The sequence below is a fragment of the Aythya ferina genome (genome assembly GCF_964211825.1).
Source record: "Aythya ferina genome assembly, chromosome: 4".
NCBI classification, from domain to species: Eukaryota; Metazoa; Chordata; class Aves; order Anseriformes; family Anatidae; genus Aythya; species Aythya ferina.
The window spans coordinates 3,060,071-3,087,500 of NC_140300.1; the positions used below are offsets into that span (position 1 = coordinate 3,060,071).

Consider the following 27,430-nt stretch of genomic DNA (forward strand, 5'->3'; position numbering starts at 1 on the left):
TTAGGATGGGGATCCTGGGGGTGTGAGCACCCATGGGTGCTGCTGGGCTGAATTTGGGGTCGGGATGCTGGAGGGGATGAGCACCCATGGGTGCTGCTGGGCTGAATTTGGGGTGCAGATCCCATGGGGTTTGAGCACCCATGGGTGCTTCCTAGGCTGGTTTTAGGATGGAGATGCTAAAGGGGACAGGCACCCATGGGTGCTGCTGGGCTGGGGTTTGGGGTGGCGATCCCAGGAGCTGTGAGCACCCCCGGGTGCCTTTAGGGCAGATTCGGGTCCCCCCACCCCAGGGTGCCCCCATTCCCCCCCCAGGCTCTCACCTGCTCTCGGCGGGGCTCTGGGCTGTGTTCGGGGCTCGGCTCTTTTTGTAGGGCCGAGCTCGGCGGCGCTGACGTCGGCCCCGTTCCCCGGGGACCTCGCAGCCAGCGTGCGGGGCTGGAGGATGCTCTGGGCAGGCGGGGCGAGCAGCAAATCCCCTCCTGCCTCAGTTTCCCTCCCCCTTTAACAGATTTTCCCTTTTCCTCACCCATTTGCCCTTTGCCGCCCCAAATCCTGGGATTAAAGGGGATCCGGCCCCGGATTAGCTCCGGATTAGCTCTCCAGCCCTTGTTATTTGCAGAGGAGCCCACGGCCCCAAAACGCCTCAACCCAGCTCCGAGCATCAAGGAAGGGAAAAAAATCCTCATCCAGTGACTCCTCGGAGCGAGAAAACTATTAAAATTGACCCTATTCACCCGTTTTTTAAACAAAAAAGCGCTGCAACACGGTGCCCTTAGGATTTTTTCTTTAGGGCTCCTCCTGTGCCCTGTCCCATCACATTTAGGGTTTCCCTGGTTTTATCACCCGGGAGCAAACAGCCGAACCCTGACCCTACGTGTGGCTTTTGGGGTGCCGGGGGAAATAATGTGGGGGGACCCAAATCTCTGCCCGCAAAAAAAAAGGGGGTGAAAAGAAGGCAAAAACAACACGGCCCCGTCCCCTAGGAGCAGAAATTCCCAGTTTTTAGGCTGATTGTCGGGTGGAGCTGGTGCCGGCTTCATTTTAGGGCTGGGGAAGGAAAAGGGATGCAGGAGGACACCTGGGGTTTGGGGGAACACAATCCCAATGCCAGTTTGTGGGGGGGCTGCGGCTCCCCGTTGCCCCCACAAATTTGGGGGAGGGCTGGGGCCACCCTGGGTGAGCAGCGAGGGAGGCCCTGCAGCTGCAGGCACACCCCACACACCCGTTTCCTTCAGGGAGCAAAAAAATCCTATTTCTTTCCCCTTTTTTTCCCCCTTTTTTAGTGCAAACCCCACCCAGCACCGCAAGGCTCGGGTCCCAACCCCACCGACCCCAAAGGAGGCGACTTCTGCTGCTTCTTCCACACCCCCGAGGATCTTTCCATACACACACACACAGAAAAAGCTTTTTTTTTGTTGTTTTTTTTTTTTTTTCTCCTTTTTTTTTTTTTTTTTTAAGAGCTGACCGGCAGAAAAATGTGAAACCATTTCCCTGCGAGGTTCGGGAAAAAAAAAAAAAAAAAAAAGCTTGTGCTTGTGGGGGACGTTTCCAGAGATCCAGACTAGCTCGGCGGTTCGGTTTTGTTGCGTTTGGTGTTTGTTTTTTTGTTTTTTTTTTTTTTAAAAAAAACCAAGCTTTACTCCCTCAAGAAAAAAAAAAAAAAAAAAAAAAAAAAAAAAAAAAAGAGAGATTTACAAACAAAATACCAGCCTGCAGCGGCTCTCCAGGAGAGAGGCGGTGTGACGACAGGAATCCAACCAGCACGCGATTTAATTCCCCAATAAAACATTGGAAAAACAAACAAAAAAAAAAAAAAAAAAAAAAAAAAGGAGCCGACAGTATCTGCACTAAACACGTTGCTACATATAAAATCTCCAGCTAAGATGAAGCTCGTGGTACCAACCTCTAAAACAGTTAAGATATATACACGTATTCTGGGGGGGTATATTAACAAACAGAATATTACAAAATATTAAAGAAGGCAACTCTTCTGTCATTTTTTTTTTTGTCTTTTTTTTTTTTTTTTAGTTTTTTGTCTTTTTTTTTGTTTTTTTTTGTTTTTTTTTTTTTCACTTGAAGTTGGCGTAGTCTGAGAAGGCGTCGATGTATTCCTGCACCACCTTGTAGCAGAATTCGTACTGTTCCTGCGGGGAGCAGAAAAGCGGAGGGTTAGGCAAGAAAAAATCCACCTTTGAGGAATAAACTTGCTTTGGGGTCCGCGCCCTGCTGTCACCGTTAGCAGCTGCCCCCATAAGAAGTATTTTATGGCTCTTGTGGGGCTGGGAAAGGGGAGAAACCCACGAGGGATGTCTCTGGATGGAGGCAGCAGGAGCTGCTTTCCTCCTCCCTTCCCTGAAGTCCTATTTTGAGCCCAAACAGACCTAAAAAAATCCCCGAGCATCCTCGCAGCCCCTCTTGTTGAACCTCCTCCAGCCCTGTCTGCTCTTTTCCCTGCCACCCATTCTGCCCAGGTCACCCCAAGATGAGTTTCCAGGCTGTTTTTAAATAATTACACGGGGTAAAGGGTGAGGATGTCCCCAAAAAGGCTCCTCCAGCTCAAAAAGGGGGCAATGCACTCAGCCAGCCCCGCTCTGCTCCCCCCATGTCCCAGCAGGAGGACGGGGAGGGAACCTCCTCACCCACCTCCACCCCAAAAGCTTTCATGGGTGGGGGGGAAAAACCTTCAGCAGGGGAAGTTTTTCTCCAAAATCTCCGGGAATTGAGCCCCCAGAATGTCCTCAGAGAGACCCAAGGAGCGTGCTCGGCCGCCCTTACCAGTGTCTGCACCATATGCGGCCTCTGTAGTCGTAAGCTCTTCACCGTCTGAAAGACGTCGAGGATCCCTTCTGCCTTCACCCTTTCCAGCACAGTGCTCAGCGCGCAGAAAGTTCCCGTTCTCCCCGCTCCGGCACTGCCACAGAGAAACCCAGAGGTGAAGGAATCCACCCACCGTGCCCCGTTGGTGTTTTTTCATCGTTTCCACGCGCCACCCAAGCCGCACGGTCTTAAAAACGCCGGTGTTTGGAGGAGAAAACGAAGCCAGCCCCGAATTTCGGGGTTTTTACCTGCAGTGCACGGTGATGGGGTGGTTGCCCGACTGCTGCTGCTGCTTCTGCACGGCCGCGATGATGTTGATCATCCCCTTCCCGTCGCTGGGGATCCCAACCTCGGGCCAGCCGTGGAAGTGAAACTGCCGGATCTGCCGGCTCTTGTTTTCCTTGGGGGGGGGAGAGAGCACAACAGGAGCTCAGCACAATAGGAAGAGGAGGAGGAAAAGCTGAGGCCCCCCAAAAAAAGGGCCAAGGGTGGGCTCTTACCCTGGTGTTGGTCACCAGCAGGTCCCGCACCGTGTAGCTCTCGCACTCCTCCTCTTTTTTCAGCTCCACGGTGATGTCCCCGTAGGACACGGAGCCGTCGGAGGGCCAGTACTGGGCGCACTTCTCCTGGGAAAGCATTGCAGGAGGGGTCAGGGGGGGCTCCGGTGCCTTTTAGGGCTCGCCTGGATGCAGCCAGGCCGTGCTTTTACCTGGCCTCTCTCCTCCAGCTCCGTCAGCATCACGATGGAGCAGGATTTCCACTCCCAGATCATCCTCCAGAAGTCCTCTATCGTGTGCTGCAGCGGCCCTTGGCTGGCGATGTAGGAATCCTTCTGGCGATAACCCTGCACGGAAAGAGAGGAAAAAAATGTGTTTTTTGGGGGGAAAACACCTTCAAACCTTTTTTTGTGGTGCCCAGAGGGGCTCTGGGAGAGGTGTCACTGCTCTGCTGAGAAATCTCCCTGGGAGCAGCGCCCCCGTGGAGCTCTCCGTGTGATTTAATCCTGCAAAGAGCGCGGCGCGGGCACTCGTCATCCCGCCTGGAAGTGCCAAGTGAAAGGGCAGGCCAGATTAGCAAACCCTCTCTGCCCTATTCCTCCACGCCAGGCAGAGAGGCCGAGGCGCCCAGGCTGCTCGTCGCGGCTCCCCGCGCCGTGCCAGGCTCTCCGCACGCTCAGCTCCACCAGCTTGAGGTCTGCGTGGGAGCTCTCCCCTCCAAAATAACCAAGAAATGGTAAATCCGGTGGATTTGGGGGCTTTCTGGCTCATTCCGAGCGGGGACTGAGTGCAGCACCGTGGCTGTCTGTGCAAATAATCGCAGCCTGGCTGCGGGCAGAGCCATCTGCCTTGGTTTGACCAGCCCCAAAAACTTGGCAGCTGAGGCACCGCCAGACAAAGCTCTGCCACGGCGAGCCCTTCGTTTGTGCCAAGCGCGGCTGAGGCAGGATCCAATTCCCCAGGTGTGCGTGGCCCTACGTGGCTGGAGGAGAAAGGTTTGGGTTTCCAGAACTCCTAAAGACACGTCGAGAAGCCTAAATTTCGTGGCAATCACGGCTGAGTGCTCCAGTTCTGCTTCTTCCCGGGGATTTGGGGAAGAAAGGAGCAAAAGCAGGCGTTGCCAGAAGTCAGGGTGACTCCGCTCCGCCAGAAGAGCACGAAAACCTCCACCGCTCCCCCGTGACCTCACGGCAGGCTGACTGCAGATGTTTCGTCATTCGGGGCTCGTCACTGAAACGAAGCTCAGCGGAGGCAGGAAATTGAGCCCTCGACAAAATTGCCTGCCTGACATTTCGCCTTTCTGATCTAGACCAAGGCAGGCTGCTCGCATCCGCCCTTTGGCAGCAGCTGACGCAGCCACAGCACATGCAGGGACCTTACAAGAGGGATTTTTTTTGGGGAAAAGCTCATTTGGGACGTTGTATCTGGGGAATGCATTGATTTTACGAGTTCAGCCCGTGGCAGTAATTACCCTTTGGGGGAAAAAAAAAAAAAAAAAAGCCCCGCCGCCGTGAGGAAATGATATTAGAAATTGGGCTGGGAGAAATGATGTTAGAAAAAAAAATAAATGGTGTTAGAGATTGGGCTAATTCTTTGTCACTTCCCCAGCGCTGCACAAAGATAAACACTGCTGGGAGACGGCCCCCTGAAGTCAACAGGATTACTCAGGAGAAAAAAGGCTGTGCAATCACCGCTGTCCTCCTCGGAGGGAGGAAAGCACTTAACCTCCCCGCCTCATTTCCTGCAGCCACCGGGACAGGTGTAATGGGATTGACCTGGTTTTCTCCAGGGTTTTGGGATCCGTGCAGCGCTCCGTGAACTAATTTGGGGGATGTTTTCTGACCAAACGAGCCATGAAGCAATTACATTCATGGCTTTGGGCATCCGCTTCTCCGAGGCCATCGTCAAACCCCGGAGCTGCAGAAGGGAGAGCAGGATTTGGAGGCTCTGCTCAGGCTCTGCATCTCCTCTCCCACTCAAGCCACGAAGAAACTGGGGGTACAGACTGAGAACCCGCTGCCTGCACGGTTTCTTTGAGACAAACCAGTGCTAAAAAAGCAAAGAGAAGTGGAAGGAAGCTTAGGAAACCTGTAGGAGAAGGGGTTCAGGACAAATCCTTCCTGCAGGGAGAAGTGTGAGGTGGGAGAAGATTCGAGAAGACTCACGTCAATGAAGGACGCGTTTACGTAGTCTGTGTTTTCTTCGCCTCTCTTCACTGGAATGATTACTCGGTTGAATTCATCTGAAACAGAAGCAAAACGATCAGAGTTTTGGGGAATTTTATTGAGAATCACGCGTGGCCTTTGGCTGGGAAGTCACCAAGCCCTAAATGAGACACAGGAAGATACGGGAAGGGAGCCCTCTGCTCATTTAGGACAAGAAGACTTGGTTCTGCCTCCTGCCATGCCCTGATTTGGGGGGACTGGAGCAGGGAGAAGGGTGCAAGGGTCCCGAAAACCCACCTCACCTTGACCCTGCCCCTTCATGCTGTCCCTGCCAAACGTCCTCCCGAGTCCCCCTCCCAACTCAGCCGCCCTGTGCCCCCACAAACGCCTCTGTCCCCCTCCTCGTTGTCCCAGCCCAGCCTTACATGGAATTATCTGAAGCACCCTGTTCTTCTTCATGTTCGCCGGCAGATTGCCCGTCCTCATCTTGTCGTTCTGAATCTTGATCGAAGTCAGCTTCTGCAGAGGAAGAAAGGGAAGCAGGGAGAGCTTTTTGGGGCCAGCAGAGGAAAACCAAGCACACGAGGCCCCCTGCTGCCCCGGCACGGGCTGAGCAAACCAGAGCAGGAACCAGGCTCACCTTGAACTCCTCTTCCAGGCCGTTGCTGCTGGTCCCTGGCACCTTGTTGTAGATCTTCTGGAGGTGGATTTCTAACGAAGTCACCTCCAGCTCCGTGTCGCCGTAGAGATAGTGCTCCAGCAGCGCTTGGTATATGAACACATACTGCATCTGGAAGGGGTGCAAGGAGAGGCCCTCAGCTCCCAGGGGGACCTCAGCAGGCACCCCGTGAGGGCTCCGAGGCTTTATTTGCTATTCCTGCAGGAATCTGACCCAAAGCTGCGAGGGAAAGCTGGTGACTGCAACCAGCGGGACCTAACGAAAGGCTCCCTCGACACAGCTCTGTCTCAGCGCTCCTCCCAAACCCGGGGACGACCTCGAGCTGCAGGCGGAGCCGCTGCAGGGGGCTGTGGGGCCGAGGGTACGAAGGAAAACCCAAAGGAGAGAAGCTCCAGGGAGGCAAAGCGGCGTGCTTACATCTGTCTGTACCATCTGGCAGCGCTGCGCCCGGATTCGGCTGACGAAGCCGTAAACGTCCACCTTCCTCTCGGCGTGCATCATGTCCAGCATGGCATCGATGACGATGAAAGTGCCCGTGCGTCCCACCCCGGCGCTGAAAAGGCAGAGGGGACAAGGAATAAGTCGCTGCAGCAGCACCGAGAGCCCCGTGCCGGGGCCCGGAGCTGCCCAGAAAACAGCAAATTGGGTTTAGGAGGAGGGAGAGGTTTCTACCCGCTGCCCTTCCACCCTCCACACCGTGAGGGTGAGCTTTATTTCGGTGCCTGGTGTTAAGGAGAGATGGAAGATGAGGCTGGGTGATGCTACGGAGAACCTGAGCCCTTTTGTCTGATGCCTCCTGAGAAGAAAGCTGGAAAGTTGGACTCAGGAGGTGGCAAACCTTAAACCAAACCTTTAACCTCTGCCTTTAACCGTGGGGCTTTCCCTTTCGGAAAGGGACACAGCCTCCTGCAAACCCCAGGGGTGGTGCTGAGTCTGAATCTCGCATAAACAACGTGGTTTCCCCCTCGCAGGCTGAGCACCAGCTCCCCGCAGCTCAGGATGCTGCCCTCGCGGGCCCAGAGCACCAAGGGAGGTGCCTCCAAAGCACAGGAGGGGATTTTGGCTCAGCTCCGACTGAATCGAGCTGCACCAAGTGATCAAGAAGCTCACTCAGATCCATTTATTTTTATTTTTTTTGAATGTTCCCGTGTGGACAGGCCGAAGCTCGCAGCGTTAAATAACAAGTGGGAATAAAAAAAAAAAAAAAAAAAGGAAAAACTGATGGAAAAAAAACATCCTTTGGGTATTAAATAGAAGATGCTCCCCAGGCAAGCGGGGAGAGGCGGAGGTTAGCTGTCACCGGGGCTCACCTGCAGTGCACCACTATGGCTCCTGCGTACTGGGGGTTACAGGTCTTCACCTTCTTCAGGAACTTCAGCATCCCGATGGGAGTGAAGGGCACCCCGAAATCGGGCCAGCTGGTGAAGTGGAACTGCGTGACGAGGCGCTGAGGCTTCTTGTTCGTGACGTCGCCTACCTGCAGGGGAAAGGCGGGCTGGGATTCATCCCAAATACTTAGATTTACTTTCTTTTTCCCAAAAGCAAGGGGGGCGGAGGGGGAGCTACGGCCCCCAGGCTGAACTTAGCAGGCTTAGGAAGCGTCGAACCAAAGCTCCAGGGCTGGATTTGGCTCTAAAAAGCTGTTATTTTAATTGCTCTGCATCATATCCTGCATCCTGCGGGTGGCCTTGGAGCTGTAAAACACCAGAGCAGCTCCTGCCATCACCCAGGTGATGCCACCTGCCCCATTTCATCCCCAACCTGACTCTCTCATTCCCCACGCCCCCCGCCAGTTTTGTCGCCTGCCTCTGGGAGCACGGGGAAAACAACGAGTGACGAAGGCAGCCGGAGCCTTGGAGGGTGGGACGAGGGAGTGACGGATGGGAAAGGCGAGGAAAAGCAACGCGCACGGCGCTGGGTTTCGTCTGGGCTCGTGAGGCAGAGCCGGCTCCTGTGGAGGCACCAAAAGGGACAGCGACTGCTGGAGGATTTTGGGGCTGAACGCCAGACCTGGCTGCTGCCTGCCTTGAGTGGAAAACGGGGTCCCAGGCACTCGAGGTGAGCACGTTTGTAATAACTCCGGCTCGAAAGGGAGGCGGGGATGCTGCGGGGTGAGCCTGCGGAGGGCACCGGCCCCGAGGAGGGATGCGGGGAGGGATTTGGGGCGGGGTGCAGCACCTGCTGGATGCAGAACTTGCGCACGGTGTAGTCCACCAGCACCGTCACGTCCTCCACGGACACGCGGATGTTCCCGTAGGTCCAGCAGCCCTGATCCGGCCAGTACTGAGCACATTTACACTGCGGGGAGAGAAGGGAGGCGGGCGGCTGAGCTCGGGAGCACAGTAGAAGAGAAGAGGGCGGAGAGAGGCGAAAAGCTGCCACCCACCTCCTTCCTCTCCTTCAGGTTGGTCACCATCACGATCGTTGCCGTGTTTTGCTCCCAGATCATCCTCCAGAAGTCGTTCACCGTTTCTTCCTTTGGTCCTAAGGGCAAAATGAACAGATGGGGTTGTTATTAGGGAAAGGAATCGGCCACACGAGAGCTGCTGCGAAGCCGTGGCTGACGCCGAGATGGTTTTTGCCGGTAGATGTCAGCACAGGATGCGTCCCCGGGGTAAGTTTTTCTAACCCAAACAACAATCCTATCACACACAATAGCAGGGCTTTTTTTTTTTTTTTTTTTAAAGGGACTGGATGCTTTTTATGACCGGGAATTCCATTTTTAGCCCCAGAAAGGGGAAATCAAGCACACGGAGCGTGGAAACAACTTGCCCAAGGTCACACGGGGAAACCGTGGCCGTCGCAAATAGCACGCACGAGTCCTGCCCCCGAGCCTTGTGCTTTAACCACGGGATCCTATTTCAATATGGCACGGGAAGGAGCCAGGCAAGGAGCTGACTCAACCTCCACATCCCCTGCCAAGCCCGAGGCTAAGGGCGAGCCAGGAGAAAAAAGGAGAGGCGAAGCTTTGCCCCGGCTGGGTGACAGGAGAGCTGCTGTGAGGCTCTGCTGGGAGCTCGGGAAGAGTTGTGGCACACCCGCAGAAATCCTTTTTGGGGCCAAGCTGTGGGCCAGCCCAGGCTCCTTTCACCCCGAGCAGGGTCCACACAGGGCAGAAGGACCCAGCCCAAACCCCTCGGGGCACAACCAGGTGCTTACCTTGTGCAGCAATGAACTTGTTTTTCTCTTGGTACCCCTGCGGAAAAAAGGAGAAAAAGGGGAGATGAAAGACCAGCATTTGCCCAAGGCAAGAAACGGGACATCAAATTAATAAAAAGCAGGATTTCGTATTCATATGAGCACTATAAAATGAAGTTTATACGCTCCCACTCTCCAAAATCATCATTTCACTACCAGAAGGCACAGACCCTGCTGCCCCCTAGGAGCCGAGTAGGGCAAAGATATTTCTCAATACATTTTAGCCAGACTGCCTGATCTCTTTTTCAGGTCCAGCCCTGCAAGCTGGGAAGTACCTGTGATTAATCAGCCCCAGGAGCCGTCAGCTGTTAATCAGAAATCCTCTGCTCACCGGGAACGGCTCCCAAATCCCTCCCAAAGCGGCCGGCTTGGGCTTCACAGCACCCCAAGGAGCTTTGAGTTATTGCAGAAGGGGGAGGAAAGCGAGGTGTGAAGGGATGGGGCTGAGCAATGGCAGAGCTCCAGGTGGAATTTATGAGTCCCAGCTCCCCGCCTCGTGCTCCCATCGCTGGAACACATTCACCCCTGTCCTTACGGGTCTTCCCCCAGACAAAAGTCGCACCCCATAAAAGCCACACATGTGGCCGGGCCCTGCTTCGGGGGAAAGCAGCCACTTACATTAATGAAGGAGGCATTAATGTAGTCAGAGTCAGGAACCCCTTCGACGGGAGTCAGGTGAACCCTGGAATGATCATCTGGGGAAAAATGACAAGTGGGCATTAAAAAAAAACAAAGCATGGGGCTGGAAAAGACGTTTTTTGGAGCAGAGCCTGGGCTCGGTGGGTCCCCAGCCCGGCTTCGCTGCACAAATAAATGACTTTGTGCCCTCAAATTCTTCTCTGAACGTGCCTGGGGAGGTGCTGAACCTTACCCACGGATGGATGCTGTGTGTCTAAAGCTACAGAAGCTCCAGCAGCCCCTCGGGGAGGTGAGACCACCCCGGCAGTGTCCTCCCTCACCCGGGCCCCCAGCCCCACCGGCCGCACTGCTACCTACAGGGCAAAATGTTCACGTATCGGTTCTTCTCCTTGTTCTCCTCCTTGGAAGCAGCTTCGCACGTGGCCTGAATGGGACACGCTGGGAGAGCCTGCAAGGGCACAAAACGGGGTTTGGGGTGATACCGTCCCGCACCAGGGGGCTTGTGGCACTGCTAAATGTGAAGGAGGCAGGGCTCTGGCACTGGTCAGGCGTGCCACGTCTGAGCATCCCATCTGAGGGGCAAAAAGGAGGGGCAAATATTGACTTCTGCCCTTCTTTGGTCTCCAGGAGGTAGGTGAGTAGCAGCTCCTGTCCAGGGAAAGAAAATCAGAGCACAGAGGGGCTGCCCTGCAGCTCTCTGGGCAGCACCATCACTCCTGGGTGCTCAGCCCTCCAAAATCCATGGGTCAGCCACACCACCAGCCTGCCCCAGCTCTGCTAACCCTCACCTCCTCTCCCTCACCTTCATCCCTGCACTGCTCCTTGCCCCCACGCAGCTCCAGGTGACCATTTAGACATCCTGGGCTGAGCAAATCCCTTCCCAGAGGCTCTATCTGCAGCCTCCAGCCCCACAAACACGAGGTGGCAGCAAAGCCTCCAACACCAAACCCACCAGCACGGGGTTTCGGGAGCTCGTTTCTATGCGGGGAGGCTCCTGCTGAGATTTCCTCCATTAACAGCCAGGCCAAACGTGACCAGACTGAAGCCCCAGCTTCAAAATCCCACAGCCCAAGTACCCGCAGGGTACTGTCCCCACCAGCAAGCTTTCTGTGCAACCCAGCAGTGGGTTTTCTTTCATTAATTAGGCTGGTGGGGAATCCAGCTAGCCCAGTAGCTCTGGTGTAATGCTCCAGACAGTTATTAGCTTCGTCCCCTGCCTCATCACCTCTCTCAGCATTGCCTGTTACTGCCTGGCCGAGACGAAACCGTATGAGGTTCATCATCACGAGGGGCTGTAGAACCACGCAGAGGCTTTAGAGATCTTAGAAGAGACGATCAGAGCACGATACTTGACTTATTGCCAAAATCCATCAGTGCTGAAGGCCAGGTGCTGTTCTGTAAATCATCATCGTTCAGACTAAAGGTTAACAGCTCACTTGAGCAGACTGGGTCGTTTCCATTCCTCTGTCAGAGCTCTTGTTTTGGCTGTTTGCGGATTTGGGACAACACCACGGCACAACTTTAGAAGCAGTTCGTGTTGGCGGTGTTTCCCTCACAGCCACGAGGATCAGGAGGAGAGGAGGCAGCACCGGGGAGGAAACCAGCAGCCTGGGATGCTCTTCCAGAGCTCCTCCACCTCAAAACATTCATGATACGTCCTGGCCCCAAAAACTGAAACCCCATAGTGCAGCCTGCTAGCAAAGCTCTCTGCATTTTGTAGAGAATGCAATAACCTTGCTCATTATTTATCAACTCAATTATCCCCTTTGCTCGTATGACACCCCCAAAATGGCATCCCTGCAGGTGGGAGAAGAGCCTTCAGCATACCTGCAAATCGCAAACACTCCTCACTAACCTGCTTTAAACACAAGATGAACCTAGACAATGGGACGGAAGATGCCAAGAAAAGCCTGCAAAATGAGAGCAGGTGGGTGGGCAGGCAGGCCCACTCAGGCAAAGAGACAGAGGGATCCTACAACCCAGTTACGAGGGTAAAAACCTCTTTGTGCGTTTTGCAATAAATATGTAAAAGTCTCCGAGTAGCTCCCACTTTGATGTACCAGCTGTTTTGTCTCCGCTCTTCTGCCAAATGAGACCGGGATTTTTCTGCTGTGTGTCACACGCCCTACACTGTGAGCCGCCTGCCCGAGCTGTGGGATTTCAGGGAAAGAAGGCAGAGATTTGAATTCTCTCTCCATCACGCTCTTCATCTCATCAGCTGTGAAACTGCTCTCTGGCTGCAGATAATCACTGCCCCCCTTGCAATAAACACCCATCGCTTTGCAGAGGAGCAGAGAAGCCTTTTGGACCCGTCTGAAAAATGACCACCACCCCGTACCGGCTTGGTTGTGTCCACTGGAAAAAAACACTGCCAGGGAGTGAAGAAACCCCTTTATTCAAGTGTCCCGCTCCCATCCATCCCTCGAGCTGTGGGAGAGAGGGAGAGGCAAAGGCACTCACGTTGAACTCTTCTCGGAAGAGCTTGTTGTCATCTGCCATCCGGCGGTTGATCTCCTCTTCCAGCTTGTCGACGGGCAGAGGAGGGTATTTTCTGTTGGTGCTGGGGGACCTGGCGAGCAGCGGCATGCTCTGAGGCTCTGCAACGACACCCGGGCATCAGAGGTGTCCCCCAGCCTCTCCTCCATGCCCGGCACCCATCCCCAGCACCCATCCTCGCCCAGGTGGGCAGAGGGGGCTCCCCCTGCCCTGGGCTGTCTGTGTTTGGGGCCACCCTGCTGACCCTGCTCATGGATTTTGTTCCTCCTTTGGGCAAAAATGTGGGGATGCTGTGATAAAGGGGAACTCTGTCATCACCCTGGGGCTGAGCATCGCTCTTTCCGACAGCCAGGATGCTGAAATGAGGCCCAAGCCTCATTTTTGGGGGATGGACACCAGGGTCTGTTGTGACAGGGCAAGGGGGAATGGCTTTAAACTAAAAGAGGGCAGATTTAGGTTAAATATTAGGAAGAAACTCTTCACTTTGAGGGTGGTGAGGCCCTGCCCAGGCTGCCCCGAGGAGCTGTGGCTGCCCCATCCCTGGCAGCGCCCAAGGCCAGGCTGGATGGGGCTGGGGGCAGCCTGGGCTGGGGGCTCGGGGGGCTCTGAGGTCCCTTCCAACCCCAACCATCCTTTGCCTTTTTGAAGACTACCTCATCTGAATTCATCCTTCACCCTCGTTAACCCAGAAAGTTTGGCAGGATGACCGTGACATAACTCCCAGGTGAGCACAGCGAGGGCTGCTCTCGCCTGTGGTTTCACCGCGCAACGCAAGCGAAGCCAAGAAAGGCCACGTGAGGGTTATATCAACACGACTGACGGTTTATAAAGTTCACACCTTAGCTTACAGCAACATAAAGCTCGGGCTGGGAAAGCCTTAGCTGCCAACATGAAAAAAAAAGGTGCTGATTTTCAGTTAGCGCTCACTCGTAATGTGTCTGGTTCATATGGGGGAGCTCAAATAAAGGATGGGAACTGGGTCTGAGAGGTGGAGGTTCCTCTTCAGCTCTTACAGACACCGCTCACATTACAGCAGGTTGCCACAAGACTTTTTAATTGCATTTGTAATATCTGTGCATCCTTCAGAAGTCTGAAAAGGTTTTTATAAAGAAAGCCCAATGCATTCCCTGCTTTCTCTCTGAAACGTTAACTGGGTGCCTACGGTCAAGATCTCCACAAGAGTTTGATTCCCCTAATTTAAAAGGGGAGAAGGATGTTGAATTATTTCACGAAGGTGTGTTTTTTCAAAAAAGGTGCTTATTTGAGTCACACGGATATTGTGGATATTCAAAGGGAATTGCAAGCAGTTTGGTTTTGGAAGCCATCACATTACTAAACACTTGAGGGAAAACATTTGTCACTGGAATACAAGGAGGGAAGAGAATTCTCATTTTTATAAAAGTGTGTCAAAATCATGGAAAACAGAAAGTTCCGAACAAGAAAGAAAGGAAAACACAGATTAGAAAAACATCTTCCTGCAAAAACATTAGGGGAAACAAAGCCAGGGCACCCAGCCCTCTGGCCGCAGCGGGCCCTGCCTGCTGAAGTTGCACTGGGCTCAGACTGCTACAGTGCCAAACACATGGGTTTCCTGGACTTCTACAGGGCTCGGTTTTATAAATAAATAAATAAATGAAAGCAACTAAAACAATCCATTTGTGTTTTGAAGGAGGAATTGGCCTGCTCTGTAAGCCTCTGCCCCCTGTCCCCTAAGTCATGGCAGCACAGGCCTCACCTGCATCGTCTGCCCGGCCGTTGGGCAAGCGGAAGGAGTTGGAGTGACTCCCTGCCTGCTTGTATTTCTTGAACCTAAGGAAAACAAAAAAAAAAAGGGAGTTAGAAAATCAGGAGTCAGCCACCAGGGGTTGTGCCTGGAAACCTGCTTCTGCTAAAACGGGTCTGCGAGACCTCCCAGCGGCCTGCCTGTACCTAAAGGGGAGCTGCAGGAAAGCTGGGGAGGGACATTTTGTCAGGGGGTGTAGTGAGAGGACAAGTAGTAATGGCTTTAAACTGTAAAAGGGCAGATTTAGGTTAGACATTAGGGAGAAATTTGTCTCTGTGAGGGTGGTGAGGCCCTGCCCAGGCCACCCCGAGGAGCTGTGGCCGCCCCAGCCCTGGCAGTGAGGGGAATTTTATGAATTCGCTGTTGGATCCAAGGGGCAAACAAGCAAACAGCGCTAAGGGGACCTGTAAAATCCTGCCCATGGACACAGCTTCCAGCCAGCTGCTAGCAGAAAGGCTGCAGGCACAAGGTACAGGCCAGGAGGACGGCCTTTAAGGCTGGTTTTTACAGAGAGCACCCCAAGGAGCTCCTGCGCCGCGGGCTGATTCAGCAAAGCCCATAAAACCTAAGTTCATCCATCCTTATTCAGCAAAGCCCTTCTCTGTGTGCTTTTAACTGGAAGCATGTGCTCACTCCCCATTTCCCTGAAGTTAAGTGTTTTGCTGAATCACTGGGAAGGCACATGGGGAGCGAGGCGAACAGAAACCTTTTCTTTTCTTCCAGGCCTGGAGCTGGCTCCGGTGCCAGGTGGGGAGGACTCAAAATGTTGCTGCTGCCGACCTCCCGAGGCAAAACTTTCCTCGGGTTCACTGCTGCGAGAGCAGGCCCTGAGCCAAGAGACGAAGGGAATTTTTCTACCACTAAGGAAATTGCCTTTTTTTTTTTTTTTAATTATTTAATCACCAGAACGTTGAGTAAATTAAAATGTTTACTGCAGGTGAATAAACACCCTCTTCCAGCTGAACAGGCGTGCGCTCAGGAGCTGGGTTCATTAAGGGTATGGTTTTGAGCAGCCCAAATGCTTGGATTTTTTTCTAAATGGATCTAAAAAGGCTTTGTTGGGCTCCAGCTCCAGCTGCAGCATCACCCGGTGCTCCTGCCAAGCTCCAGTGCCCACCACCATGCAGTGGGAGAGCTGCTTCCACGACATACAGGTGTGGTACATGAGGCACAGCTTGGCTTCCACGGATGTTGGATCATGTTTGATATCAAGATAGGAATGAAGGAATAATGCATCTTCACACACAAAGGACTTTCTGGCTCAAGATTTGCGTGCAGCTTCCCCAGGTTACTCAAACCATCACCCTGAGCCTTGCAAGGAAACCTTACCTGCTCTGTAACTGCACAACCAGGACTTTAGTTTAGCCTGTCCTACTAAATAGCACATTTTCACTAACTCAACATGTATTATGTCATGTAAGGAATAGCTTTATAATGAAAGGAATAAGCAGCATTTATTAAATAACCCCAAATGTAATTTTCATTATCCTTACTGACTTCTTTTTCTAACTCTGGCTGTGTCGATTTGCATAGCTTAGGAAACAGAACAAAACGGAACAACAGGCTCACGATAGGAAGCAGCCACTCATTTGCTTATTCCTGCTTATTCCTGTTCATTCAGCAATTCATTTCTGTCAAGTAAGAGAAGCCAGCATTAAAGCATTTCTTACCTTAACATGTACAGCACAATAATAATAAATACTATGACTAGGAGGGAAGACAGGGCCACCATCACAGCAATAATTGGAGTCTCATCTGCAACGGGAAAAGAAAGGTGCAGTTACCAGCTGCTATCTAAAAACATCCAGAGCCACAATTTAACAGGGCAGAGCTCTACAATTTCTGTTTTCAAACAACACAGTAACTCATTCAGGTTGCATTTGTCAAGGTTGGCAGTGAAGACAGGTCCACGACCCGATACTCAAGGAGTACTGATACACCAGGGTTAGATTAAAACCTGCCAGCATCACTCGCAGCACCTCGATTTTCTCTAAGAGCTGGAAACTGTGACCCTGGAGATGAAAACTGCTGTTGAGAAAGCTGCAAGAGGGGAGACGTGGGCCACACTAGGGGTTCCTTCTGCACAATTCAAAGTGCCCACAGTGGTCCACCTGCTGCAGGGCTGAAGTTTTTGCGTAGCATCTTCTGCCTGTGTCGTATGTGAAATTTCTAAATATGCCCATGAGCTCTGGAAAAACGGTAAGAATCCTAATATAGAAATAGGTGAAAACCGTGGCTTTTGTAAAACCACACAGATGCTGTGTATTATTTAAAACAGTCATGATTTTGCTTCCAGTTTCACGTCCAGTAAGAGGCAACGCTTCCACTCTAAGTCTTGACTCCGACTGTGTTCAGCCTGGGGCTGAGGATCCTTAGAGAGGCTGTGGGTTATGTGCTGGTCGTCTGCCTGCTTCATCATGAAACAGTGTCTGAGCTGCAGCAGACGTGGCCTTCAGCCCCTGCTCGGACTTCTCTCCCCCTGCAGACACTGAGCAAGCAAATCCCCCAGACGCAGCTGGAAGACAAGCAACGCTAACCAGAGAGGAAAACGGCCCTAAAGGGCATGTTCCAGATAAATCGCAGCGAGGCCAGCAGGGGGGATTTTCATTTTCCAGCAGCTCGGTCAATCTGCACGGGCCACCGGGCTGTGTCTCCATGTCTCAGCCCCTGGGGCTCCCGTTTCCACCTTTTGAGCATCCTCTGCGCGATTCCAGCCAGCACGTCTTCCCAGCAGGATTTAATCCTCCGACAACAGAGCTACCAAGGCATGCTCCGGTTATTTCTGCATTTTCCCTTTCTGCAGCCACAAGGCCTCGAAATGTTATTCTGACCAACAGATGTGTGATTTTGGGGTAATGACTTGTAGGTGATCACCTAGCATTGCAAACAGAGTAAAAAAAACAGAACTCCCCCAGTCTAAATTCCCCCGAGGGAGGAATTTATCCAGCCCGCTTGCTTTAAAACCCTTCTCAGTGCCTGCCAAGCTTCCCAGACAAACCACTGCCTGGACAGGAGCAGGCTGCTGGCAGCCGCCGTGATTTACGGGCAGGGGTTTCGGCATCTGGCAGCAGGATGCCGGGGGGTTCGCAGCGTTTTCTTTCGCCACATCTGGCTCGAGGAGTTAAAGCTTCTCCAGCGCAGTCGCTCACCAGCTCCTCGCTGCCCAGCCCTGGCAGGAAACGAGCCCGAGGGCCCCAGCAGGTTCCTTCCCTCTGGGAGATGTGGTGAGCGGTGCCAACGCTCCTGCAGCTCCTGCTCTGCTCTCTCTTTGCTCACAGCTCGGCCCTGGGGAGTTACAGCTGGGGTGGCATCACTTGTAGGATAAGAAGGGCTTCGAGCCTTTGCTTTCAGGGACTTGAAATGCCAAAGCAAACGTGTAGGTCCGGTGTGAAAGGCATCGAGATGCTTAAATCTCATCCTGGCAGGACCACGTCTGCGATTCGAGGCACCCCCAGGCTCTTATCTGCAGGCTGTCATCTCCTTATCACACCATGCAGGACGGTGCTGAGCTCATCGCTGCCACCGGCTGCCCACGAAACTGGAGGCAAACGCTTTGAGGAGTGCCAAGAAACCAGGAGCACAAGCAGGATCACGGGGTTAAAAGAAGCAGAAGCGAAGACGCAGGGTCAGTATTTCGGAAAAGGAACAGCACGTGGGGAAGAAAACCCCACAAGGCTGGCCCACGGTCACGAGGGGGAGCAGAAGGAAGCGCCTGGCCCTGTCCCCAGGTCCTGAGCAGCCAGGCCAGCTATTTTCTCTGCAAACGCCATAAAGAGCCCACAAGGGCAGATTGGTAATGCAACCTCATTTATTTTCTTGGTGTATTTCCTTCCCAGTAGTGTCTGGGAGGTAGAGGAAGAAGAAGCCAGGACAGACAGTGCGGTTCGGGGTAAAGTTTGGGATAAAGGTTTTATAAAAACTGCAGCAAAGCCTAAAGAAAATCCTATCTCCACCACAGCCAGCACAGAAGAGTTCATTTGGATCGAAGCATTTGCACCAAAACCTCAGCTCCACCTGAAATTCCAAGGAGAGGAACGCGTTACGTGGAGGATCCAACCAGGGGATATCCCAATCTGCCTTTTTTCTCTAAAATTCAACCAAGACAGAAGGAAATCGGAGGTGAAACTAACCCGAGGGCAAACCCTCCATCAATCTGCATCTTCTTATACACACACCGTGTCACATCCTCATCACGTCGCACCGCAGACACATCTTTGGTGAAGCCCCTGCGTTACCAGCAGCTGGCAGAGGTGATTTTTTGGAACGAAGAGCCAAGGCTGGTGCTTCTGAGAGGCAAAATCTACCTTTTATCTCCATAATTTCATCCGTCATGGGTGTAAGCGCTGTCACCTTACCAGAAATGCACTCCTGGCTCCTCCAAGAAAGAATTGTTCACATCGTTTGCAGAACGGATCCTGGTCAAATAGGGTAGGTGGCAGTCAAGGAAGGGAATTCAGAAGGAAAAGAGGAGGAAATTTCTCGAGCAGCTGCTCGGGACTCGGTCACTGTGCAGAAGGCGGTGCTGCTGGACTCGGCGTGTGCAGCAGGAGCTCCTCGTATCTCACAGGGTGTGCACAAACCGCTCCCAAATTATTAATTTTTAAAAACAAGAGCCCAACACTTGCTAAGACACCAACACATCAGCAGCTCTTGGAAAGAGCTCAAGATCCACTTTGTAAAAGTGAGTTAGAAAGCGTGTGAGGAGAGCCCTCTGCTAGCAGAACACTGCTGGAAATGTCTTTACACGGGGCTTGAATAAAGATGAAATACATTTCTTACCTCTTCTGTCAGAGTTACCTGCAGAAAAATAAAACAGAAGTCTCTTAGCAACGAAGAAATAGATGTTTTAATAAGATCAAAGCCTGAAATAGCAACAGATTTAGCAACTGTCATCGTCTTCCTGCACGTTTTGCTTTCAAAACGCCAGCTACTAAAGGCAGGAGGAAATAAACTTCAGCCTTCACTTAGTAGGAAGGGAAAAGGAACAAAATGCACATTTGTAGCTTTGCTGGGTATAGAAGATTTATATCCAGGTTCAGAGAAGCAGGAGCTGCCTGTGAGGTGTGTAATTCCTACAGCTCTTCCACCCCAATCCGTGCAGATGAATGGAGAAGGCAGCCCTAAAACTAACTCTGCTCCTTGATAAATCTCTGGAAATAAAGGGGGAATCGGCTCGCCCGTTTGCTCGGGGGGCTGGCCCCAAGTGGGAAGCCACCTCCAGCCTTGTCATGGCCCCCGTGTCACAGCACAGGGCGAAGAGCTCCCCACAAATAGTAACACAAGTCACAAAATCACAGCAAAGACAAAAAAATATACAAATCCAGCCCCCTGCGAGCAGGCATCATGTTATAAAGTCCCAGTTCCGGCTGTGCTCAAGGCTTTTGCCTTCGTTCCTCTCATCATTTGTTGCTCAAATGAGAAAAATGAGCGCCAAGAGGGGAAGGGGAGCAAGGATGGCATCTTGTGGAGCGTGGCACGGGCATTTTCTGTCCCAGGGACAAGGCTGGTGGGCACGTCCTGGGAGGCACAGGGCTGGAAACCACCTCGGGGCTCTTGGGTTTGGGCTTCAGGCTGCACCCAGCCTTGTTCCTTCGGGACCTGCACTATCCGTGATGGAGGAATACCAGCTCACCTCCCCAAATAAACCCTGCCAGATGGGTCTGCATCATCCCACATCCCCAGCTCGGCTGATTTTGGTTCATGAGCCCACCGGGCAGCTTCTCCTAGGAGCCAGCTCTCACCCCTGCTTGGCCACCGCTAACCAAAGCCTTAAATCCTTTGGGATCTCCTTATGCAGCGTTAAAAAGTGTGGGTTAAGCCCACAGCTGGCACCAAAACGCAACGAAAGGGCTGTGTAGCGATGCTTTGGGTGATGCAGCTCAGCACCATCCTGGTGTCATTTATTCCTGTGGCTTCCACAAGCTCCCTGAGCACCGATTTTTTACCCAGCACCTCGGGGCTGTGCACAAAAAGGGATGGATTTCGTCTGTGACAGCAGCGGGACGAGATCCTGGGACTCCTGCTACGCCCAGGATCTCAGCAAGAAGCTGCTGCTGCTTTGTTTTGTTGTTCCCTGTCTGAACTGCAGAAACCAGAGCAGGAAAAATGGGTTTGGACCTCGCGAATTGAGCGAGCTGCGGATCCCATATCCCGCACCCCTCCTCAATTTGCCCCGCGGTGCCTTCTTGCTCCTACTCCTCCCCAAAAACGAGAGAAGGGAGGAGAGGAGCAGAGCCCGGACGGCAGAAGGAGGGGGTGAGGAAGGTGCCTTACCGTTGTGGGAAGCAGAAGAGGTCTCCTGGCTCGGCAGCGTGGTGCTGACGTTCCCCTCGGTGGCCTCCGCCGGGGTGCTGGGGGCCGCGGTGCGCGGGGCGGGCGGCGCGGCGCTGGGCAGCAGCGGGGTGGCCGGAGGCACCAGGGTGGGCGCCGACGTCCCCGGGGTGGAGGAGGCGTTGGGGACGAGGACGGTGGCGCTGGGGGAGATTTGGGGGGCTGAGGTGGTGGGCGGCTCCGACGGAGGGGTGGAAGCAGGCGCCGGGGAGGTGGCGTTGAGGCCGCGGGCGCTCGTCGTCCTGCCGTCCTCGGGGGCGGCCGTGGGAGAAGGGCTGGGGCTCCTGGAGGAGGTGGGCGCTGCCGTGGGGGGCTCTGGAAGAGGGAAGAAGCAGAAAGGAGCACCCTGAGACAGCCTTCTGCGGGGTGTAGGGGTGTAGGGGCTGGTTTGTGACCGCAGGGGTGTAGCACACGAGGGGAAAAGCCAGCAAAAAAATCCCTACGTCCAGGGCAGAGAGAGCTCTGCGCGTCGTGGAGATGTGAATCCTATAAAAGCAGCTCACCTGAGTACCTAATATGATATAGGGAAGGCACAAAATACAGAGCTCCTATCCCTCTTAAGAGAGGTTCAGTATTCACTAGGATAAAAAACTGCAGGTGCCTTCTATGAGCACAACAATTTCTCAGGTGCTTTTACCACATCTCAGCTATCCAAAAGGCAGGAGAGGTGAGATACCAAGCACACGAGCCCTGCTTTCACCCTAAAAATGGTTTAGGGGAACAGTGAGGCGACGAGGAGCACGGCTTACCTGTTGTATCATTGTGAGCACCTACGCTGATCAGGCTGCTTCCCAGCAACAGGACGAAGAACCACAAATCCATGTTGACCTGAACAAAAAAAGATCAAAGAGGAGTTATTGAAAGCGTTACGAGCTGTGTCCCAAAGTAGTTCATAGTGGGGATGCTGCTCGGTCCTGGATGTGGAGAGCTGGGGTCCCTGTACATGGGCAGGGTTTATTTGGATGGCCACACGTCCCCAAATGGAGAAATCCCAGCCTGGTGGACCAGGAAAGGTGGGAAGGGACGAGGCAGGGAATGGAGGTGATAAAAACCCGCACGGAGGAGCTCAGGACGGAGCCGTGCCCTGCAAAATTTCCCAGGAAGCGCCCTACAAAATCCCAGGATGATGACACCAGTCACGTTGCTTTTCCCAGAAACCCCCCAGGCTTCCTACCCCAGCCCTTTAATCCCACGCTGCAAGTTTTTATGGTTTTGTTTTTTTCTTTTTTTCCCCCCAAAAAAGCTCCTAAAGCCCAGGTACTTCGACTCGTTTCACATTGTTCGTTCTCGTCGTGTTTATCCGAAGATGCTTCGGTCGAGACCCATCCCAAAATCTGGGCAAAAGGACAAGGCTGAAGTCACCAACAGTGGGAACAGCAGAAACACGGGGTCCTCCCAGCCCCAGCCGGCCCCAAAGCGTCCTCCCACCACCACCACCTCCCTTTTACGATCTCTTCCTCCCCCCGATGACCAACTGGCTGAATATTTCACTGAGCTCAGGGGTCAGGAGGCCGGACAGACCCCTTTTGGCCACAAGGAAGGGAAGCAGAGGGAAGCCAAACCCCAGATGTAAGAGCTTCCCTTCATCGTGCCGCGTGGCCGGCCCCGCATCTGCTAGGACTGGCTCTGAGGGGTCCCAAAAATGGGAGCAGCCACCCCTGGGGCAGGTTTAAATGCAGGTTGTGGTGCCTGCCTGCATCACCTTGAACCCTTTTGGGTCTCCAGGTGCTGGATAGAGCAGGGCTGGCCTCGGAAAGCCTCCCCGAGGTGCTGCTCCTGCATGGGATGCGCTAAGGATGGGCACGGCTACCCAGGGATGCTGCAGAGGCAGGGTCTGGCTGGCACACAGCACTCGGTGCTCCATATATTCGGTGCAATCTGTTAATGGGACGGTTTTGGGTGTGAAAAGAAAGGTTTTTGAGGCTGAAGGATGGACAAGAGGGATGCACGCGCTCCCTGCGCATCCTGGGCGAGCTCTGGAGCTTTTTAGGGCTTTAGGGAAAAGCCGCGAGCACTGAGAGCGAAAGGACCCCGGGCAGCCCCACAAACATCACCAGAACATGGAAAAAACAAAACAAAACAAAACTGGGAGCTGTTTCTGTTCCCAGACACTGGATTCATCCCCAAAAACAGATGTGGAGGAGCCAGCGAGTGCCCAAACGCTGCGTCACGCGGGGCTCCATCCCGGGGAGGGGGGCTCGCTCCCAGCCCCTGCCCTTTAAAACCCCTCCTCATCCCCACAGGCGGCACGAATCAACATCACCCTGCTGGGTCCCTCCCCGTAAAAACCCTCGTGGTTTTTACCCCCTCAAAAAAAAGCCCGAGCGACCCGAGGCTCCCTTCCCCCTCGGCTCCCCTCCCCGCTGGTTCGGAAGCCGGGGAGGAAATACTTGTCATGTTATCAGCCCTTTGGCTGCCTGCAGCATCCTGTGAGCGCCACGAAAACACCCTGACGTCACGTCTCCGGCTCTGCCAAGGGGCGAGGAGCCCGCTGAAGCCCTCGGGTTCAGCCGGAGGGGATTTGGGAACGATCCCAAAGCCGAAGCTTTCCGCTGGCCGAGCTCCCGGGGCCGAGCCGAGGGTGCCCCCGGAGCTGCCGCGCTCGGAGCTTTGGGGTTGGGGTTGGAGAAAGCTGCAGGGCTCGTGGGGAGGATTGGTGCTGGCACCTTTGGGGAGGAAATAACTGCTTGAGGAGGTAAAGAGTGGCTTCGAAATGGTATCGGAGTGCTGCCAGGAGGGGGATCTGGCCGCAGGAGCACCTCCCGGAGAGCAGAGGCAGCCGGAGCCAGGCACTCACCGAGCACTGTTGGGATTTATCCCCTTATCCCCTCTGCCATCCTCCTAATTCCTGTGGAGTGAGGCGATCCCGTTCTGTGTCAAGCAGGAGACGTGACCCCAATGCTGCCCGGCTCTCCGGGATCCCCAAAATCATTTTACAGCTGTCTGGAGGATGCTGAAACGCCGCGGCACAGCCGCCAGCACCCGGCTGCCCTGTGCCAGCTCCACCCACAAGGAAAAATAAAAACTTATTCCCTTCTCCCCCTCTTCCCTTTTTTTTTTCTTTTTTGGCAGGGGAGAGGGCACGACCAAGGTTTCGCTGCCGAGCCCTTGGAGGCAGCTCACAGCAGGGCTCGACGGGAGCAAGGGCGAGGAAAAAGAAGGGGGACAGCCGGCTTTGTGTGGTGGCGCAGCCCTCCTGGATCCCAAGGGATGCCCCAAAAGGCCGAGACAAACCCCTCCGCTGGGGGTTTTGGCCCAGATGGGGCAGTTCCAGCAGCTCCTCGTGGGGCAGAGGAGCGGGATCACGAGTGCCCAGGCGTTTTGCTGCTGTCGTGGGGAGGGGATGCTGCTTTTAGGGGGGGGGGAAAGCGTTTTGCTGCGCTCCCCCGGAGTGACTAATGCCCCCGCGCGTGTCCCCCAAGCTACACCGAGGGCTTTGATGTCTCAGTGAGCAGCATTCCCCCACCCCGCCCTCTGCTTTTCCACTCCTCAACAGAAAAGATGAATCACGACAGCGACCGTTCGCCCTTCCTTAAAATGCACATCTCTTTTTTTTTTTTCTTTTCTCCCCCCTTTTAAACAAGCAGGCGCCTTCCACTCCAGCGCCAGGAGCAAGGACGAGCTCGGGGCTTTGCTTTCTCCACCCCTGAGCGTCCGCCCAACCCGTCCCCAAGCTCCATCCCCCAAATTCCCGCTGTTTATTCGGCACGAGGGAATTCGGAGCCCTCTTTCGAAGAGCTGGTAGCACAGAGGGGGCAACACCGAGGTACGTGCGCAGGGAATTAGGGACAGCGATGTGAAATCACCCCGGGTGGGTTAGGAGAAGAGGATCGGGTGTTCCCCAACCCGAGCTGGGAGGAAGGTTGTTCCCCGAGGTCTTTTCCTAGCCCTGCTGCTGCCAAGTGGGACACCCCGAGGCTCAGCCCCATCTCCTGTCGCACAGCCTCACAAATCGGCTTTTTACTCCCCGGATGAACGGCACCGGCTTAATTCATTCACAAATACCCACGAGGACCTTTGAGGCCGCCGTGAAGAATAACCTGTGATCATTTCGGGAGGGAAACACGCAGGGATTTCAGATCCAGGACGCCCTCGGGGCTGGGAAGGAGCCCCCAGCAGCGAGCAGCACCGCGGGTGCCATCGGCGCCACGTGCTCACGGCGAGCAGCTCGGGGAAAAAGCCCCAGTGACCTCTGCAAGAGCCTTTATGGGGTGTACGAGGTGAGCATCACCTTCTAGGAGCTGAGAACGAGCAGAAATGAAGCTCCTCAGGGGAAAGGAAGCCGTGAGAGATGCCTCCAAAGGAGCCCAGGGCTGACCAGCACCGCAGCGCTCCGCCACCCTCCGAGCGGAGGCACCACTGGGAGCTGCCTGAGCCCCTTGGAGGGATGGAGCTACAAAGAAAATTATTTTCCTATTAATATTTTTCCTAATAATGCTCCTAATGAGGCTGGGCTTAATTTGCCTGCTGCTGGCTGAGGATGGACCACGTGCAGGGGGCTCGCGCGCCGCTGCGCCAGCACAAATTGGGATGGGTCCGTGCCCAGCGGGTCTGCAGCACCTCCACTTTCCTCCCGGACAGTGTAGGGTTGGTAAAATGAACTCTACAGGGGATGTAAGGTGTGGGTAAGTCGGTGGGAAAGCGTGGAGGGGGATGATGGGGGATGAAGGGCTTTTTGGAGCTGCAGCACTGGAGAATGAGCAGCCGGAGGGGGTCCCAAAAGGACCCGGTGGTGATCAGAGTGGTAAAAGGCGCAAAGACAAAAAAAAAAGGTGAAATGTTAAGAAAAATGGGAACGGTGAAGCCAAGCAGGAGGGAGCTGCTGGGCCAAGGGGTGCAGGGAAGGAGCGGTGCTGAGCTTTGATTAAAAAAAAGTCAGGTGGTACAGGAATACGTCTATTTTTTCAAGAGCATCTTTTCGGGTTTCCCTTTCTTTGTTCCAGGCACCACTTGTAGCACACGGAGAGGAATCGCTCAGCCCCACAGCTCCGTTCCAGAAGGACCTTTAGGATGGCTTGAGGATGGCTTTAGGATGAAGCCCGGCCACTATTTAGCCCACTGGCATCCCTACCCGACACGATGCACCCTGGAGAGCAAGCAAACAGTCCATGGGCAGGGAAAACCAGGGCGAAAAGAGGGAGCCAAAATAAAATGAATGAAAGCAAAACAAAATAAACGGAGCCAAGCTTTGGGTACAGCCCATTCTGCGGGGTCGGGAGAACCTCCCAGCTGCGGGATGCTCCCGGTGGAGCATCCCCTTTGAAACAAAGGTGTGGGAGGGGATCGTTCCCTTAAAATCTCGTTAGGGAGGCTGAGCCCTGATTAAAAGGCACGCGCTCGGTCACGCAGCTCCGGCCGATGGTGCTTACCCCGTCCCGGGACAGCGGCGCAGGGAGAGGGGCGCAGCCCCCCGGGCTCAGAAAAGTGCAGAGGAAAGGTTAAAAAAAAAAAAAAAAGAGGAATTTTACCTGCGGGGATGCGGCACCGGCGGAGCGGTTCGGCCCTGTTGCCACAGTAACCCTCCTGGTGCAGCCGAGATCGCTGATTATGAAACTCGAAAAATCAGAGGCTGCTAATTAGGGTGCGCCCCAGCGCCCAGCTGGCTCCGCGCGAGCGCCGCGACGCCGCCGAGCACGGGGAGTTGGTCGGCACCCGGGGGGCAGCCTGCCCAAAAAAAAGAGCTTTGGGGGTAGTTTTACACCTTTCTGCATCCCCACCCTGCAAGTTCAGCTCGTTTGTTTGCCGTTTAAACGGATGGATGAGACTCAGAGGAGCAGTCCTTACGTGCACGTGCACCCAGCTGTCCCTACAAGCAAGCAGGGTACCAGGGCGCATCGCAAATCTCCAAAAAAATGCCTCGATGGGTGTATCCAGGGCTGTAAACCCAGAGAGATGCTGCTTTACCAGCTCAGCCCAACCAAACGCTGGGGTTTTGATGCCACAGAGCCGAAATTTGCCATGCCCCGAGCTCGCCGAGCCCCCTGCCCCGACCCAGCCGTGCCACAGCGGGTCCAGGTTGGAGCTGTGTGCCCCCCTGGCACTGACACGGGGGATTTGAGCTGAACGTTTTGGTCTTATTAGAGGCTTTGTTTCTGACCCTTTAATAGGCTTTTTTTTACAGGAATTAGTCTTTTAATGCTGCGTGCCTGTGTACGTAGCATGGTAAGCCCTTTTGGTGCAACCACGGAGAGAACATCTGCTTTTGTGGGCAATTAACAAACTTCCTGCCAATTAGGGGCACGGCAGCGGGGCAGGAAGGCTGTCCCAGGAGGAGAGAGGTCCCAGTGCTCACTCTGACAACTTTCTCCTGAAATAAATACCTCAGTATGGCTTTTGGAAGTGTCCAAATGCATTTCCAGCACCTGGATGATCACATCAGCACGGGCAGATATTCGAGGAGAGTTTTATGCTCACAGCCTAGTATAAACCTGAATAATGTGTGTGCAGGTAACGCTTAAAAAACCCCAAATCCCACAAATTAGGAAACTACAAGCATCACAGAGGAGTATTCAGGCACACAGACCTGGATGGGAGCAGGCTGGGATGGACCCAAGGTGACTCGGGCACATCAAAGCAGGGGGTTGTGGAGAGATTTTGCTCTTCCTAAAATAAGGTCTGAAAAGGCTGGAAACAGGTTCCAGCCTGGTGACCCGCAAAGAACAGGCACAGCCTGAGAAAAATACCCCAAAAGGGCAAAAAAAAAAGCAGCCTGGGCGAGCTGGAGCTGTGGGGTTCATCCCGAGGACACCCTGGGGACCAGCCCAGCCTCCTCCCCTCTAGATGGAGCTCCAGGAGAAGCCTGAGGTCCCTTCCCAAAGCCAGTCCT

At 54.0% G+C, this 27,430-nt stretch overlaps 1 protein-coding gene across 1 annotated transcript in view; it reads right to left on the bottom strand.

Annotated features, from left to right (window-relative positions):
• Positions 1 to 1,595: 1,595 nt before the first annotated feature.
• PTPRA (protein tyrosine phosphatase receptor type A) overlaps positions 1,596 to 27,430 on the bottom strand; it is an 80,856-nt gene continuing 55,021 nt past the window's right edge. Inside the window, exons 5-25 of the mRNA XM_084517762.1 lie at positions 21,354 to 21,432; positions 20,548 to 20,919; positions 19,054 to 19,071; positions 15,945 to 16,029; positions 14,227 to 14,300; positions 12,456 to 12,592; positions 10,353 to 10,443; positions 9,975 to 10,051; positions 9,318 to 9,354; positions 8,545 to 8,642; positions 8,337 to 8,456; positions 7,469 to 7,635; positions 6,576 to 6,711; positions 6,120 to 6,269; positions 5,905 to 5,998; positions 5,480 to 5,556; positions 3,527 to 3,661; positions 3,318 to 3,443; positions 3,066 to 3,217; positions 2,776 to 2,911; positions 1,596 to 2,144 (exon numbers count right to left, since the gene is read on the bottom strand). Coding sequence (XP_084373888.1) covers positions 2,070 to 2,144; positions 2,776 to 2,911; positions 3,066 to 3,217; positions 3,318 to 3,443; positions 3,527 to 3,661; positions 5,480 to 5,556; positions 5,905 to 5,998; positions 6,120 to 6,269; positions 6,576 to 6,711; positions 7,469 to 7,635; positions 8,337 to 8,456; positions 8,545 to 8,642; positions 9,318 to 9,354; positions 9,975 to 10,051; positions 10,353 to 10,443; positions 12,456 to 12,592; positions 14,227 to 14,300; positions 15,945 to 16,029; positions 19,054 to 19,071; positions 20,548 to 20,919; positions 21,354 to 21,432 — 2,436 coding nt within the window. The 3' untranslated portion in view covers positions 1,596 to 2,069. The remainder of the gene's footprint in view (positions 2,145 to 2,775; positions 2,912 to 3,065; positions 3,218 to 3,317; positions 3,444 to 3,526; positions 3,662 to 5,479; positions 5,557 to 5,904; positions 5,999 to 6,119; positions 6,270 to 6,575; positions 6,712 to 7,468; positions 7,636 to 8,336; positions 8,457 to 8,544; positions 8,643 to 9,317; positions 9,355 to 9,974; positions 10,052 to 10,352; positions 10,444 to 12,455; positions 12,593 to 14,226; positions 14,301 to 15,944; positions 16,030 to 19,053; positions 19,072 to 20,547; positions 20,920 to 21,353; positions 21,433 to 27,430) is intronic.